The following is a 13,494-nucleotide window of genomic DNA, read 5'->3' as shown; positions in this document are numbered from 1 at the left end:
CAGGTGTTTCCGATTAACTGTGGACAGAAAGTCTGTACAAATCTGTTGTATGGCTGTTTGAATGTAATTGCTCAAAGAAGTGATTACACATGGCTAGAGAGAGATGAGCAGTGCTGTACACAGACTGTTTGCGGCCAGGGCCGCTCATCTGTCCCTAACCACAGGTATTCGCTTCATGCACAATTACATGAGGACAGCTGCAGAGCCTCTCAGCCTGTCATTGATCTGTACAGGTCGAGTGGCCTCAGCACTGGAAACTCCTGGCCGCTGCTTAAATATGCTGATCTGGGCAGTGTATGGCCATTAATGGTCGTGTGAAATAGTCCTAAGTGGACCTATAGTGACATTTAAACACATCTGTATTTTAACATTAATTATACAGCATTGGATCATAAAAAGTACTAAGGCAGAACCATTTTTCATAAAAAGGGTAGTTTGCTTCCTGTTGCTCAATCTCATGACCAATGCCAATGTAGATCTTGGGGGATTGATATTAAAAGACTGTTTAGGCAGAAGATGCCAACTAACCAGCACACACTGACTGTCCACCCCACCTCAAGGATCATCCAACAAGGACCATGCAACCAATGCTGAATTAGAGATTACATGGCCAGGAACTGGAGGTATACAGAATTACCTTTATTATGAAAAACTGTACTGCTTTATGCCCTCTCATTAAAGAAAACATCTCATTAGAGACAATCGGAGGCTGCCATTGCTTGCCTTTTTTCCTCCCGAAAATGCTAGTTGACTGACAGTCATGTTGACGCTCTTGCCATACCATCACCAACCAAGAAAAAGTATGCAGATTCAGAGCTCTGACTGCTGACTGCTCTAAATTTTTTGAACTGCATGCTTGTTCCAGCTCAGTGTTTACAAAGTATTTAAGTTACCATTTAAGCATAACTATATATAAAACACACATACATACATACATACATACATACATACACACACACATATTTATTTTTACTGCATATTTATATATTGCCTATATAGGCAGACTGTAGCCAAACAGCTATATGCACAGATGATATTTATATATCGGAGGTGTGGTATATTTTTATGTTTCTGTTCATGTATTCCTGATATTTACACAGCTCACCACACAGCGCAGCCCTATCTGCAAGGACAGAAGACCTGATTTCTTAGGTTAAGTTAAGTAATACAACTAAGCCTTGTCCATCACCTAGCCATTGACTGGACAGTGAAGAAATAGCAGCAGACTGAAGTGCTCATCTCTCAGTCTGCTCTCTTCTCCTATCAGCATGCTGCTTGTTAGAATATGAGCACTACAACACAACTGACTGGCGGCTTATGCTGCCTTACCCTCTCCATTTCTGCTATAATGGGACTGCAAGAGGTTGATGCCAAGTCAAAATCTGATAATTGCACTGCTTTCATTTTAAGAAAAATACTTTTAAAGAGAACTTCAAGCTTTTTGCAAAAACAATAATAAATGCACACTTCTCCATAAAAGAAAGTACATTTATTATTTTTTGGCATGGGAGTCTGTAAAGCATTGCATTGCTCTGGCTCCTGCAGACTATCCCTCCTAGCAATGTCCGTACTGAGGTACAGACATACAGTAACATGGACAGGAGGTAACATGAACAGGAGGAAGTGCCAATGGATATTGATCAGACCATGTTTCATGTTGCACCTTAAATATGGGTGTAACATGAAACATGGTCAGAAAGGTAAACGTAGCCTTTAATGATTTAATAATTAATGAAGAATTGCATTTATTTGTGCCTTTTATACATAACTGGACTTCAGCTTTATGAGCACAAAAGGGTGGATGTTTAAAAACCTAAAAGGCATTATACAGAACAGGACATACTTACAATAAGGGCAATGGGTTGTGGTGAGAGATTTTTCAAGCTAACAGTAGTCTTCTGTGTTCCACTTCCAAACGTCCTTTTATTGCCCTTTTGGGCTAACATAGTATTAACATTGAGCTATGGGCTGCACTTAAAAGTATCCCAGCTGATATACAAGAATGGCTCAGTTTGTTATACAGTTTTATCAGTTACCAGTAGCTCTGTCATGTAACCTTTTAGCTTCTTCCTTTGGTAGGGGTTACTGAAAATACACAAAAATTGTTCTTATTTCCTTTGGTTCTACAGTAAGAACAAAATCTTTGATAATCTTTGCAGGTTGCATTTGATCTGCAAGATAGAAAGCATTTCCTGTCACAAGTGGTTATTAGTTAAACAGACCAAAACGCTGGACATAAGAAGTAATCGTGAAACATACACCAGTAAATGAATTACTACTGGCAAGGGCCTAATGACAAATCATAGGGTCCCACACCAAAACTTTGGGCCCCCCCGACTAACTCTTTCTATAGTGGCTGGCAGTGTCAACTGTGACAATATGTGTTATTGATGTTAATATGAAGTATGTATTAAGGACACACTAATAGGCAGCAGTGCTATGATATAATGAATAATGCTGTTGCTCACAGTTACTCTTCAACCCTAAGGCTGGGTTCACACCTAGGCATACGGAATCTGCGCGTTTGCCGCGTGTTTCGTGTCACGCGTTTTTACCGGGATTTGCGGTAAAAAACGCGTGACAAATGCGCGTTTCTGAGGGCTACCTGGCTGTATCCCAATGGATACGCGCAGCAAATACGCCCCAAAGAAGCTCCTGTACTTCTTTGGGCATAGGGCGTTTTGCAGCGCGTTCTTACACGCTGTAAAACGCCCAGGTGGGAACCGTGCCCATAGGCAATCATTGTTTTTCACATGTTGAGCGTTTTACAGAGCGTAGGAACGCGCTGTAAAACGCCAGGGTGTGAACCAGGCCTTAGGATAGATAAGTAAATGCTTTTTACTCCACATAGAGGGATCTGTGACTAGACAATCTGACTTCAGCCCTTCTATACTGGAAACCTCACAGTTTCCTAATCAGCCCCTAATGGGGCCCCCTCCCACCCCAGGCCCCATAGCAGCCACATGGGCTATGCCACTGGCTACTGGATTTGTATTTTACCATGGCATTTGTGGGATATCTTTGCCTAAAACCTTCAGTGATATTTAAAACTAACTATTGTGGAGGGAAATCCCTTTTCTGTATGTTTATGGGTCTGAGAGACAAAAAAGGAATACAATGCATTATCTAAACTAGAAGAATAGATTGTCTGGCCATAGGAAGAAGGGGGCTTTGGATATCAGTGATGATGGAATGGCAAGCATCATTCGACCACCTAAAGATATCCAGCTGCTGGAATCAGAACAAATTGTAGGGTTGCCTGAGAATTCATGTTTATGCTTATGGAAAAGGGAAGAAAAAAAGATACACAGATCTTTAGTGACAACCCATTTCAGGGTAAACAAATGTAATGGGCAAGGTTTTTCATCCTGTCCATTCCCCTCCGATTTCTTGGCCAGGAAGTTTGCCGGCAGATGCTCATAGCAATGAGAATGTCACCTGAACCAATCAAGGTAACAATAATTTTGGGACGATGAACCCAATAACATAGAGACCGTTAGATTCAAACATCTGGCAGATTACTATCACAGCATGCGCCATAAGGGCCTTCGGGTTATAGAATGTGCTGTTATAAATGTCTGCTGCTCAGCAAGGTGGACATGAGACCTCTGCAGTGGGATTAGACGTAAGGTAGTCAAGAATTAATTTGCGAACACACCAGGGGACATATGAAGCTGGCAGGTTTTCAGGCTCAAAGCTGACCATCCAGTACTAGAATTTTAGCTTTTGTGGACTTTCCCTTTAAAAAGAAACCCCCCACATAGAAACATTGTTAGAAGGTAGAGATTTTTGGCAAAAGAGACACGCAAAGCCCCCAAAAATGTATCCCTTGGCATGCAGAGAATAGCGCCATGTGCTAGTGACAATGTAAGTCCTGTGCCATCATTAGTGGCCATGCAATGGCTGAAAAGGAGCACCATGGAACCCAATAGGAGTGAGTGTGCAATCTATACTTGCACATTATGGTAAGAGCTCACCCCCACACAGCAAAAATTTTGTTTTAACGTTGCAAAGTTTGCTTGTATTAAATAAAAATGACTTTGTTCTATTGTTAAGGTTTCAGAATGTTCTGTTCGACTCCAACCTACTGCCTCTAGCATCACCAGATGTCTGCTAAGTCATTTCAGAAAAAAAAAAGACTATGCTTTAAATACAATTACAAAACCCCTGCATGTCAAATAAAAAATTAAGGCACGTCAGTTCCTTTTTTAATATGTTTTGGTAGGAAGGTAGCTACAACCTATCTATCTAAATGCAGCTGCAAGCAGAAGTAATGTAATAGCTGTATATATAAGGCTGATGGAATTAGATGAGCAGTATATTATAATATATTTTTATTGTCAGGGAAGCCTTGGGAGGAGACTGAAGACCAACCTCCTCCCCACTGACTATGGACCCTGGCCTGGATTAAGGTTCTAATTTGCGATTTGGGCTAGTGCTGTATCTTCTCTCGGACCTATCTGAAATCCTCTGTGAAATTCCCATACTGACTTATTTACTGTGGAACTTATTACCAAAATATATGGATTTCTCAGGCAGACATTTTGTGTGATGTTCTGCTGACACCACTAAGCCTGAACTGCTTCTCCCACACAATAAGCTCCCTGCAGAGATAACTACATCTTCCTCCCTGATGAGCCTGCTGACATGATCACCTTGAATCCCTTTTTCCTTTATTTTCTTATTTAATCTTTTTGTTAAACCCTTTACCGTTACCCCTTTTGATAATCCCTTTAATGTTAGCCCTTTTGATAATCCCACCGCCAACAAATGTGACGGCAACGCCTGTACCCCAACTGGATATGCCCTCAGAGCCAGCTCCCTGTGTGCTGGAACTAAGCACAGAAGTATTACCATAAACATCAGACAAAACCAATGTTAGGGAAAAACAGGAACCAACAGCATCTCTGCCCAAACAGGTTTGTTCCCCTACACTGTGTTCTTGTGACTGGGTGAATGAATGTGGCTGAGAATGTGTGGTGTGTGGGCAGAAATGGTGTTAGTTCCTGTTTTACCCTATCTTTATGGTTTTCTTGCACCGGGGCCCTGAGGGTTCTAGTTATGCCTCTGACCCTAACATTGTTTCTGTCTGATGCTTAGGGTCATACTTCTGCTCTTAGTTCCAGCACACAGGGATCTGGCTCTGACCGCGTATCCAGTCGAGGTACAAGTGTTGCCGTCACATTTATGTTTAAGCTAAATACAGCAACTAACAACTTTTCCTTTTGTCCAGCTCAAGAAGATCATTCTTAGGAACAATAATAACACATTTTTTGCACACGCACTCTATATCCAGATTTTCTTCTACATACTGTTCCTGCCATTCCTTTCTTTTTTATTTATCCATTTTTAATAAATGAGAACCATATCAGCATGTGCCAAAAACATAAATAAAACCCTACAGTGCCTGTCAGACAACACACAGAAGTCGTTTTTCTTTGTTATACTTTGTAGATACAAGCACCAGAGTGTTCAAATAGAATATGAGCATTTTTGAATTGGGAACTTAGTGGAGCTTCAAGGTTTGCTCCATATCAGGAGCTCCACATTGAAAACTACCCGGCTCTCAGCACCTTGAATTATAAAGAAACATTTTATAAAATTGGATAGAGTGGTGAGGTGTTAGAAGCAAGGTTTTTGTTGCTGGCTGTGTCTCTGTAAAGGTGCCCATACACTGTGCGATTATCGCACGATAATTGCTGGAAATCCTGCGATTGTACGATAATCGCAAAGTGTATGGAAGACGTGCGACCGTTTCTACTGTACGGTCGCACGTCTTTTGTCTAAGGAGCACGCTAGAACGGTGCTCGGGAGACAAATGCCGAACAGGCCGGTGTGCGCACGCGCACACTGCCCGTTCAGCATTGCGGTCATCGGAAGCCCGCCCCTCAGAGGGGCGGGCTTGCGATGATCGAGAGTACGATCTGCCTGTCCAAGATGGGCAGATCGTACGTTTTTTAAATCACTTTTAAGCTGCCCATACACTGCTCGATTCTCGTACGAGAATCGCGGGAAATCTCACGATTGTACAAGAATCGAGCAGTGTGAACGAAGACGTGCGACCGCTTCTACTGTACGGTCGCACGTCTTTTGTCTAAGGAGCACGCTAGAAAACCAGCCGAAAATCGTACAATTTTTGGCTGGTTTGAACAGTGCTCGGGAGACAAATGCCGAACGGGCCGGTGTGCGCACGCGCAGACTGCCCGTTCAGCATTGCGGTCATCGGAAGCCCGCCCCTCAGGGGGGCGGGCTTGCGATGATCGAGAGTACGATCTGCCTGTCCAAGATGGGCAGATCGTACGTTTTTTAAATTACTTTACAACCATCGCAAGACTAAAGTCTTGCGATGGTTGTAAAGTGTATGGCCACCTTAAGTAAGACTTTCTTTTTATTATCCTGATCACCAATGTCACCAGGAATGAAAATGAGGGTACATGCAAAATTATGAGCTGCTTTCAGAAATGTTCCCATGGAGACACGTTCCCGTGATAATTGTCTAAGAAGGATTTTGCTCACATTGAAAACATATTTTCTTACTTTGAGTCTATGGGACAGGAAGTGAAGGAAAATCTCACAAACTAGACATAGAGGGTCAAAAAACCCAACAATGGTTTTAACTAGGGATGCATTGATACCGATACTAGTATTGGTATCAGTGCCGATACCAAGTATTTGGGCGAGCATTTATACTCGGCCAAATGCTCCGCTACTTAACTCTGTTCCTGGAACTTCCAGTCTGAGGGAGAATGCCTCGGACTGGCAGTGCCACGAGGGAACATGGAGCCGGCTTCCCGGCCAATAACGAAGCCGTTACTTACTGATTGGCCGGGAAGATTGGCCGGGAAGACTGTTCCATCCTGCTTGGTCGGGAAGCCAGCTTCCCAGCCAATCAGCATGGAGCCAGCCAAACAGCATGGAGCCAGCTTCCGGGGCAATCAGTGAGAGCAATAATTCTAGGGCCATTGCTCACTGATAACACTAAACTGATGAGCGGTAAAAGCATTTAAAGCGTCGCCTAGGTCAATTTTGGGTATGGTAATTTTCTGCGATTTCGCGGGTGTGCGCAATTTTAAGCCTTGACATGTTTGGTGTCTGTTTACCTGACATGACCCCGTGTTTTATAGTTTACCAAGAAATTGGGTACCGTTAATAATAAATGTATTATAACATAATGTAAAAAAAAAATTGTTTTCAAAATTTTCAGTCATTTTTCCTTATTATAGTAAAAAGCTTACACTCAAAAATGGAACTGAAGATGTGTCAGTGAAGGATTCTTTACTTTACTTGTGCCAACAAAATCACATGCATTCTTTTTTTCACTCGCACTCCAACGTGGTTTTCTGTGAATGCTTTTTATTGACAAAAGATGTGTCACATTGTATAGGTATATGTATGGATATACAATGTGACACATCTTTTGTCAATAAAAAGCATTCACAGAAAACCACGTTGGAGTGCGAGTGACTTTCTCCTAAGTATTTACTGATTCGCAGAGGCATCTGCCGTCAGTTCAGCACCCACCCAATATTTTCGGTTATATAAGGGCAAGAGTGCAATGGGACCTACTGAAGTTCCTTTTTTTTCCCTGAACACTTTCAAATATAAAACCTATGTAAAAGGCAATAGATAAAAGCCACACGTAACGTATGAATATTTGGCATAAGTACTCTTTAACTCACCTTTTGTTCTCCCCTTGCACTGTGTGGTTTTCCATTGCCATTTCTCCATGCTGCTCACATCCCATGTTCCAGTAAGCGAGCGCTCTTCCACAAACTTCACATCACCCAATCCTTTTAGAAGCGACTAAAACACAACACGTTTTTTAATACGCACATTCTCGTTCTAAAGTCCCAGCATACCCTACCCTGTTATAACATCAGCATTGTAATAGGAATACATAGTAGAGTTGTTTTTGTTAATGCAATCAAAGCTTGACAAAAAAAAAAACCTTTTATGTAGTGAGTGCTGCCTCCTGTCTGCCCATCACTTTCAACAACTTCCTGGATTCCCAGTGTGCTTTGGGTCTCTTTCCCTGTTGCTTGATATGATGCAATCTCCATTTCTCAAAACTACATATCCCATCATGCATTGCTTAGAGCAAGCAACGATGATGTTACATTGTTCATACAGAGCTGTAATTCAGAAGGCAGGCTCTGTGAATTGTGACACAAGGAAGTGCGTATTCACAGGGCTGAGTGAAATTGTGTCAGAGCACTGTGTCAGAGGAAGTACATTCTATGGGCGTCTTCTATAAGTTTACAAACTGCTAGATGGATACGGTTATTAGCATGGGATAGAATTTATGGAAATTCAATATAAAAATATGTATTTATTTTGCGTTTTTGAACATAGTTAGCCTTTAAAGGACATACAGAGAGGCTCAGAAGGTGGGATGGTTGGGTCAAACTCAAATGTTACACAGAATGTCAGCTGCCTGTACCTCCTAATCAACTTGATTATTTACGTTTTACTGAAGGTGACCTTGAATTACATATTTTTCCTTCACATGCCCAGTTTGAATTGCCCTGGTTTCCCACAGGTTTACTTTGAGCTAATTCTGGGTATAGAGAATAAGAACATTACACCAATAAAACGGTCATATGAAAAAGGAACAATCTATTTCAATACCTGATCATCTACAAAGCAACCTTGGTTCCCATTAGTTGTCAAGACGTCTTCTCATAACTTGTATAGTGCTCAAAGCCCAATGAATAATGGCATGGATTGCTATTTTCAGGGCCCAGGTACAGAAAAAGTTGCAAAATGCACCAAGAAAGCACCAGATATACCTACAGCTGTACTCAAAATTATTCAACCCCCATTGCAAATCAGGTTTATTGTCAAAATTTACAAACTTTCAGTGGTTTGCAATGAACAAAATCAGATAAAAGCAATTGGAATAGGTCAACACAATTAATGTTTCAAGTGGTTTCCCCAAATTCAACTGAAAATGCAACTTTTTGTGACTTCTGCAGTCTCAACATTATTCAACTCATTCATGGCAAGCATACTTCATACTTTTTGCTTTTATGCCCTGCTGCAAACAAGCATGCATAGCCAAATGCCAGCTTCTGACAGTGTTCCTGAGGAATCGTAGCCCATTCCTCATGAACAATGGTCTCCAGTTCACTAATGTTCTTGGGTTTGCAGGCTGCAACCGCCTTCTTCAAATTCCAGCAGAGATATTCTATGGGGTTCAAGTCAGATGACTATGATGGCCACTGTAGAATCTTCCAGGACTTCTTCTGCAACCAAGCTTGTTGGAATTTGAGGTATGCTTGGGATCATTGTCCCGTTGCAAGGCCCAATGACATCTAAACTTCAGCTTCCTCACTGATGGCATGACAACTGATTTCCTGATATTTCAATGAATCTATCTTGCCTTCCACACGCTGCTGGTTTCCAGTGCCGGAGGATGAAAAGCAACCCCAGAGCATTACCGAGCCACCACCATCCTTAACTGGATGCTTCATTCTTCTATCTCCAGACATACCACTAATCCATAGGGCCGTAAAGTTCCAGTTTTGTTTTATTGCTCCACAGAACAGAATCCCAAAACGTTTGTGGCTTATTTATATGATTTCTTGTGCTTTTGGGTCAGTAGTGGTGTATGTCTTGTAGTTCTGGCATGGAAACATTCTGCCAGGGACTAGAAATCACAGGGCCCCATAGCAAAATTTTGTATGAGGTCCCCCAAACCCCCCCAACCTACCCCCAACCGACCATCTCCTTCTCTTCAGCTCTGTTCCTGCTGGCTGTGACATCAAAGCCGAAGAGATCACTCCACTTCTGCTTTGCTACACTGCGGCTGCCTGGCAGGCAGGGCTGGATTAAGAGCATCATAGGCTGGAGACTGGAGAAGTCATTAAAAGTTGCATTTTCAGATTAATTTGGGGAAACCACTTGAAACATTCGTTGTTGACATATTTCAGATGCTACAACTGCATCTTGCAAACAACTGAAAGTTTGTACATTTTGCCATAAAACCTGATTTAAGATGGAGGGCTAAATAATTTTGATTACAACTGTATAGTATATAGTTTACACATAAATAGAAAGTGGCATACTGGACGTGGTAGACAAATACGAAACTTTCACAAAGTTCCTTATATAATCAGGATACGTTCACAATGAGTCAGTTTCTTGCAGTGATACCAAAGTTAGCTTAAGGAGTGCCTACAGTAGGCACACCAGACTATTCAGATGACTAAGAAGATTCTTGTGAGAAAAACCAAGTGTTTACACTGGGTAAAGTTAATTTAGTTTCGGAATCATGCAACTTGACAGATCCCACAAAAGCATTGTTGCAGTGCCTACCAATGAAGAGGACATAAAGGGACATTATCACCATCATTTTTGTGAACAACTATTAGTTCTTATAAAGTGGCTAAAGACACCACCAGAACCCTGGAAGAAGCTCCCTGGCCAACCTCTGTTATTGTGACAAACAGGGATTTCAGTTTCCGCCCCTGTGAAAATGGTCACCATGACAAATAAAGAAGCTAAATCTCCCCTATGAGGACAACAACAAAAATCTGACAGAAGTTCTAACTCTATCCACAACTAAAAAAAAATGTCCATTCTTCAATTGGGATCACGTGGACATGGTGCAACTAAAACATTTGCGTGGTGTATTAATTTGTACCTTTGGGTACCTGTAGCTACATACAGAGGTGCACTGTGCAGACTCTTCTAGGTGAGGCCAAATTCATAAATTCCACCTACTTCTTTATTCCTCCGACCTCCCTTTGCCACCTACACACCTCATTTCTCTATCAGAGGAGCAAGAATGCAATAGAAACAGTTTATTAGGCATTCTTATTAAAGACATATACTCTCATAGCTGAACTCAAGCCTTAATTGCAAAGTAACATTTACCCAGACATTTACAGACCTTGTAAAGACATGTTAAATCATCTGCTGCACTTAGTGAACAATTCCGCTTACTCAGAATTATCAGCTTCCATATTTCTTGATAGTTTCTGTTTTCCTTGTATCACTACTTACTTAGCATGTCACTGACCTGAAACAAGCATGAGCATAACAGGTGCAAGAATACCTGATATACACACCTGCTTGCCTGGAGGTTTTGCCTGGATGCAAGTCCAGAGGTCCTATTTTTTTCCCCAAGGCATGCTGCCTGGGGAGGGTGTGATGCAGTGGTTTTGGCCTCTCAAGCCAGCTACCTGCAGCTATATCTGCAGAAAGAGGTATTTGCTTCACAGGCCTACTGCCTGGCAAAGGAAGCCGAAGAAGAGTTCTGCTTGGACAAATTGCCAGTCTTGACTTAAAAGGTCCACAATATCCGGTGAGAGGAGCTGAATATGATTAAAGTGATACTACACTCAAGAGTTAAAATCTTAAGAATGCATTAAAGTACCCTATTAACAAAAATGTATCTTATTTGTGTATCACTCGGCTGTAGATCCTCAAATCATCTCTGAATTGGTGCGGACACTGTACTTCATTCTGGAGGGTGGCTACTTTTGTTCCTCATGGTCCCTGTGTGTGTTGTAAAGTTACCACCGCTCCAAACTCTCTCCTGTGACTACAATCTCAATACAAATTCAGAAACTAAATGTAAAATTGTAGTCTCCATCACAGGAATGAGCTTGACAGCGGTGGCTACATTACAACACACACAGGGACCAAGGGGAACAAAAGTAGCCACCCTCCAGAAGGAAGGACAGTGTCAGCACCAATTCAGAGATGATTTGAGGATCTACAGCTGAGTGGTGGACAAATAAGATACATTTTTGTTAATAGTTAGTGACATTAAAAGGCAAAACAGTTTTTTCCCTCCCCCCAATGTTAATTAAAGCACTTACCTTAAATGTCGTCTATTAATCCGATCTTCTTTCCTGTAGTTTTCAGCCTTCTCTCCAGCGCTGCAGCGGTCTCCGATCCAGCGCTGACTCCTCTGTCCTTGCTGGTACTTCCTGTCCCATGGTGTCTGCATGCGGGTGCACGCGTCCATATACTTACTTTGTGTCTCTCCTCGTCTCCTGGCCGAAAATCCGAACTGTACATGCGCCCGCCCCAAGATGCTTTGCGGCTGCCCAAGAATTTTCAGATTTTCGGACGGGGGTGCGTGGGAAGACACAGGTAAGTATTAACCTCTTTTAAAGCAGGTTTTTTTTTTTTTACTTTTTGCATATATCTACTGCTTGCTAGCAGTAGATATATGCAAAAAAACGGAGGGCTTAGAAACCATTTAAGATACTTGAATGCATTTTTAAGATTTAACTCCTGAGTTTAGTGTCACTTTAAAAGATATCTGTCCATTTGTCCTACCTAGCTTAAATTAGCCTGTAGCACACGTTTAAGATACTACTGACTGAAATTTAGTTTCGCTGGTGATATTGCGTATCCTGGAACCCATCTCTTGATTCCCTGGCCAAATGGGACAATAAAAAGGCAAAACGAAGATTGACAGAGTGGAAGTCTGCCTTTCTATTGTTGTTCATGGATCATTGAATGTCTGGGTGCAGCTATAGGTCATAAGTAGAAAGGCAAAAGGACCTGAAAGATCCAGCAGCTCCCTAAAGGTCAGTGCTACACTGCCATATTTCTCTCCTGTGACAGATTCTCTTTAAACACTCCAGATTTATCTTCATAATAGGATCTTACACATAGTACACAGCTAAGTCCTCTTCATACAGTCATCACACTCATACATATAGACGCTATCGTGCACCTTCTGTTTATGTACCACAGGAAGCAGCCTGTAGCAGTGAGGAAGTGGAACCCACCTTGAGGTTAACACTAGCTGGTTTGGACAGAACTGGGTCTTCATCAACCTCATAGAGGTGCTGGATCCTGAGAAGTACTCGATGGAAGTCTGCAGCAGTTTTCTGTCCATCACCTATGAGTATTTATAAAAACAAATGTGTGAGTGAGACATCTGTGCTTCACTTTTTATCACTTGCTGTCCTGGTGACCACAAAGGGAGAAAGGAAACATCTCTCCAATAAGGCCAGAGGCAGGAATAAATGCCTGATGGCAGTACTAACCATTAACCACTGTGCTAAAAGAAAGTGATTTATTGCAACCTTCATGATTTTCCTTCATTTTTAATGGCACCAGTCACCTGAAGTGGAAGAGAATTATCTTCCAAACATACACAAAGGTAGCAATAAAAACTTGATGGAGGTTCAAATACATCTCCACTATATGCAAAACAAAGAAAAATGTTTTTAGCTAGAGATTAGCTGGAGTAAAATACGCATGTGTCTGTTTTAACCATTTTGCTGCCACAGACATGCATACTATGTTTATTGCAGCACAGGTCTGTAAACATTCTCTTTGCTGCTATAGTAGCTGGGCGATTGCTTACTTTTTTACTCCTGGCTTTTTGGTAAAAGTGATTTAGATGACTGTAAGGCCACCTGATTACTTCCACATGCTGTGGAAGAAGCCAGCCACTGCCTGACACTCCCTCCTATCCCCAACCATGTGTCTCGGGATCACTTGGCTCTTCAGGTTGCCCAGGAA

At 41.8% G+C, this 13,494-nt stretch overlaps 1 protein-coding gene across 2 annotated transcripts in view; it reads right to left on the bottom strand.

Annotated features, from left to right (window-relative positions):
* Positions 1–2,043: 2,043 nt before the first annotated feature.
* Positions 2,044–13,494, bottom strand: part of MAN2B2 (mannosidase alpha class 2B member 2) — a 46,213-nt gene continuing 34,762 nt past the window's right edge. The window contains exons 17-19 of one of the 2 annotated variants that reach the window (XM_018561431.1): positions 12,753–12,865; positions 7,680–7,803; positions 2,044–2,171 (exon numbers count right to left, since the gene is read on the bottom strand). In XM_018561431.1, the coding sequence (XP_018416933.1) occupies positions 2,083–2,171; positions 7,680–7,803; positions 12,753–12,865 (326 nt within the window). In that variant the 3' untranslated portion in view covers positions 2,044–2,082. The remainder of the gene's footprint in view (positions 2,172–7,679; positions 7,804–12,752; positions 12,866–13,494) is intronic. The other variant, XM_018561432.1, reaches the window with a different exon arrangement.

The sequence above is a fragment of the Nanorana parkeri genome, unplaced genomic scaffold, assembly GCF_000935625.1.
Source record: "Nanorana parkeri isolate BGI_ZX_2015 unplaced genomic scaffold, ASM93562v1 scaffold523, whole genome shotgun sequence".
NCBI classification, from domain to species: domain Eukaryota; kingdom Metazoa; phylum Chordata; class Amphibia; order Anura; family Dicroglossidae; genus Nanorana; species Nanorana parkeri.
The sequence above is the reverse complement of the archived record's forward strand: the minus strand, read 5'-3'. Positions and strand labels throughout refer to the sequence as shown.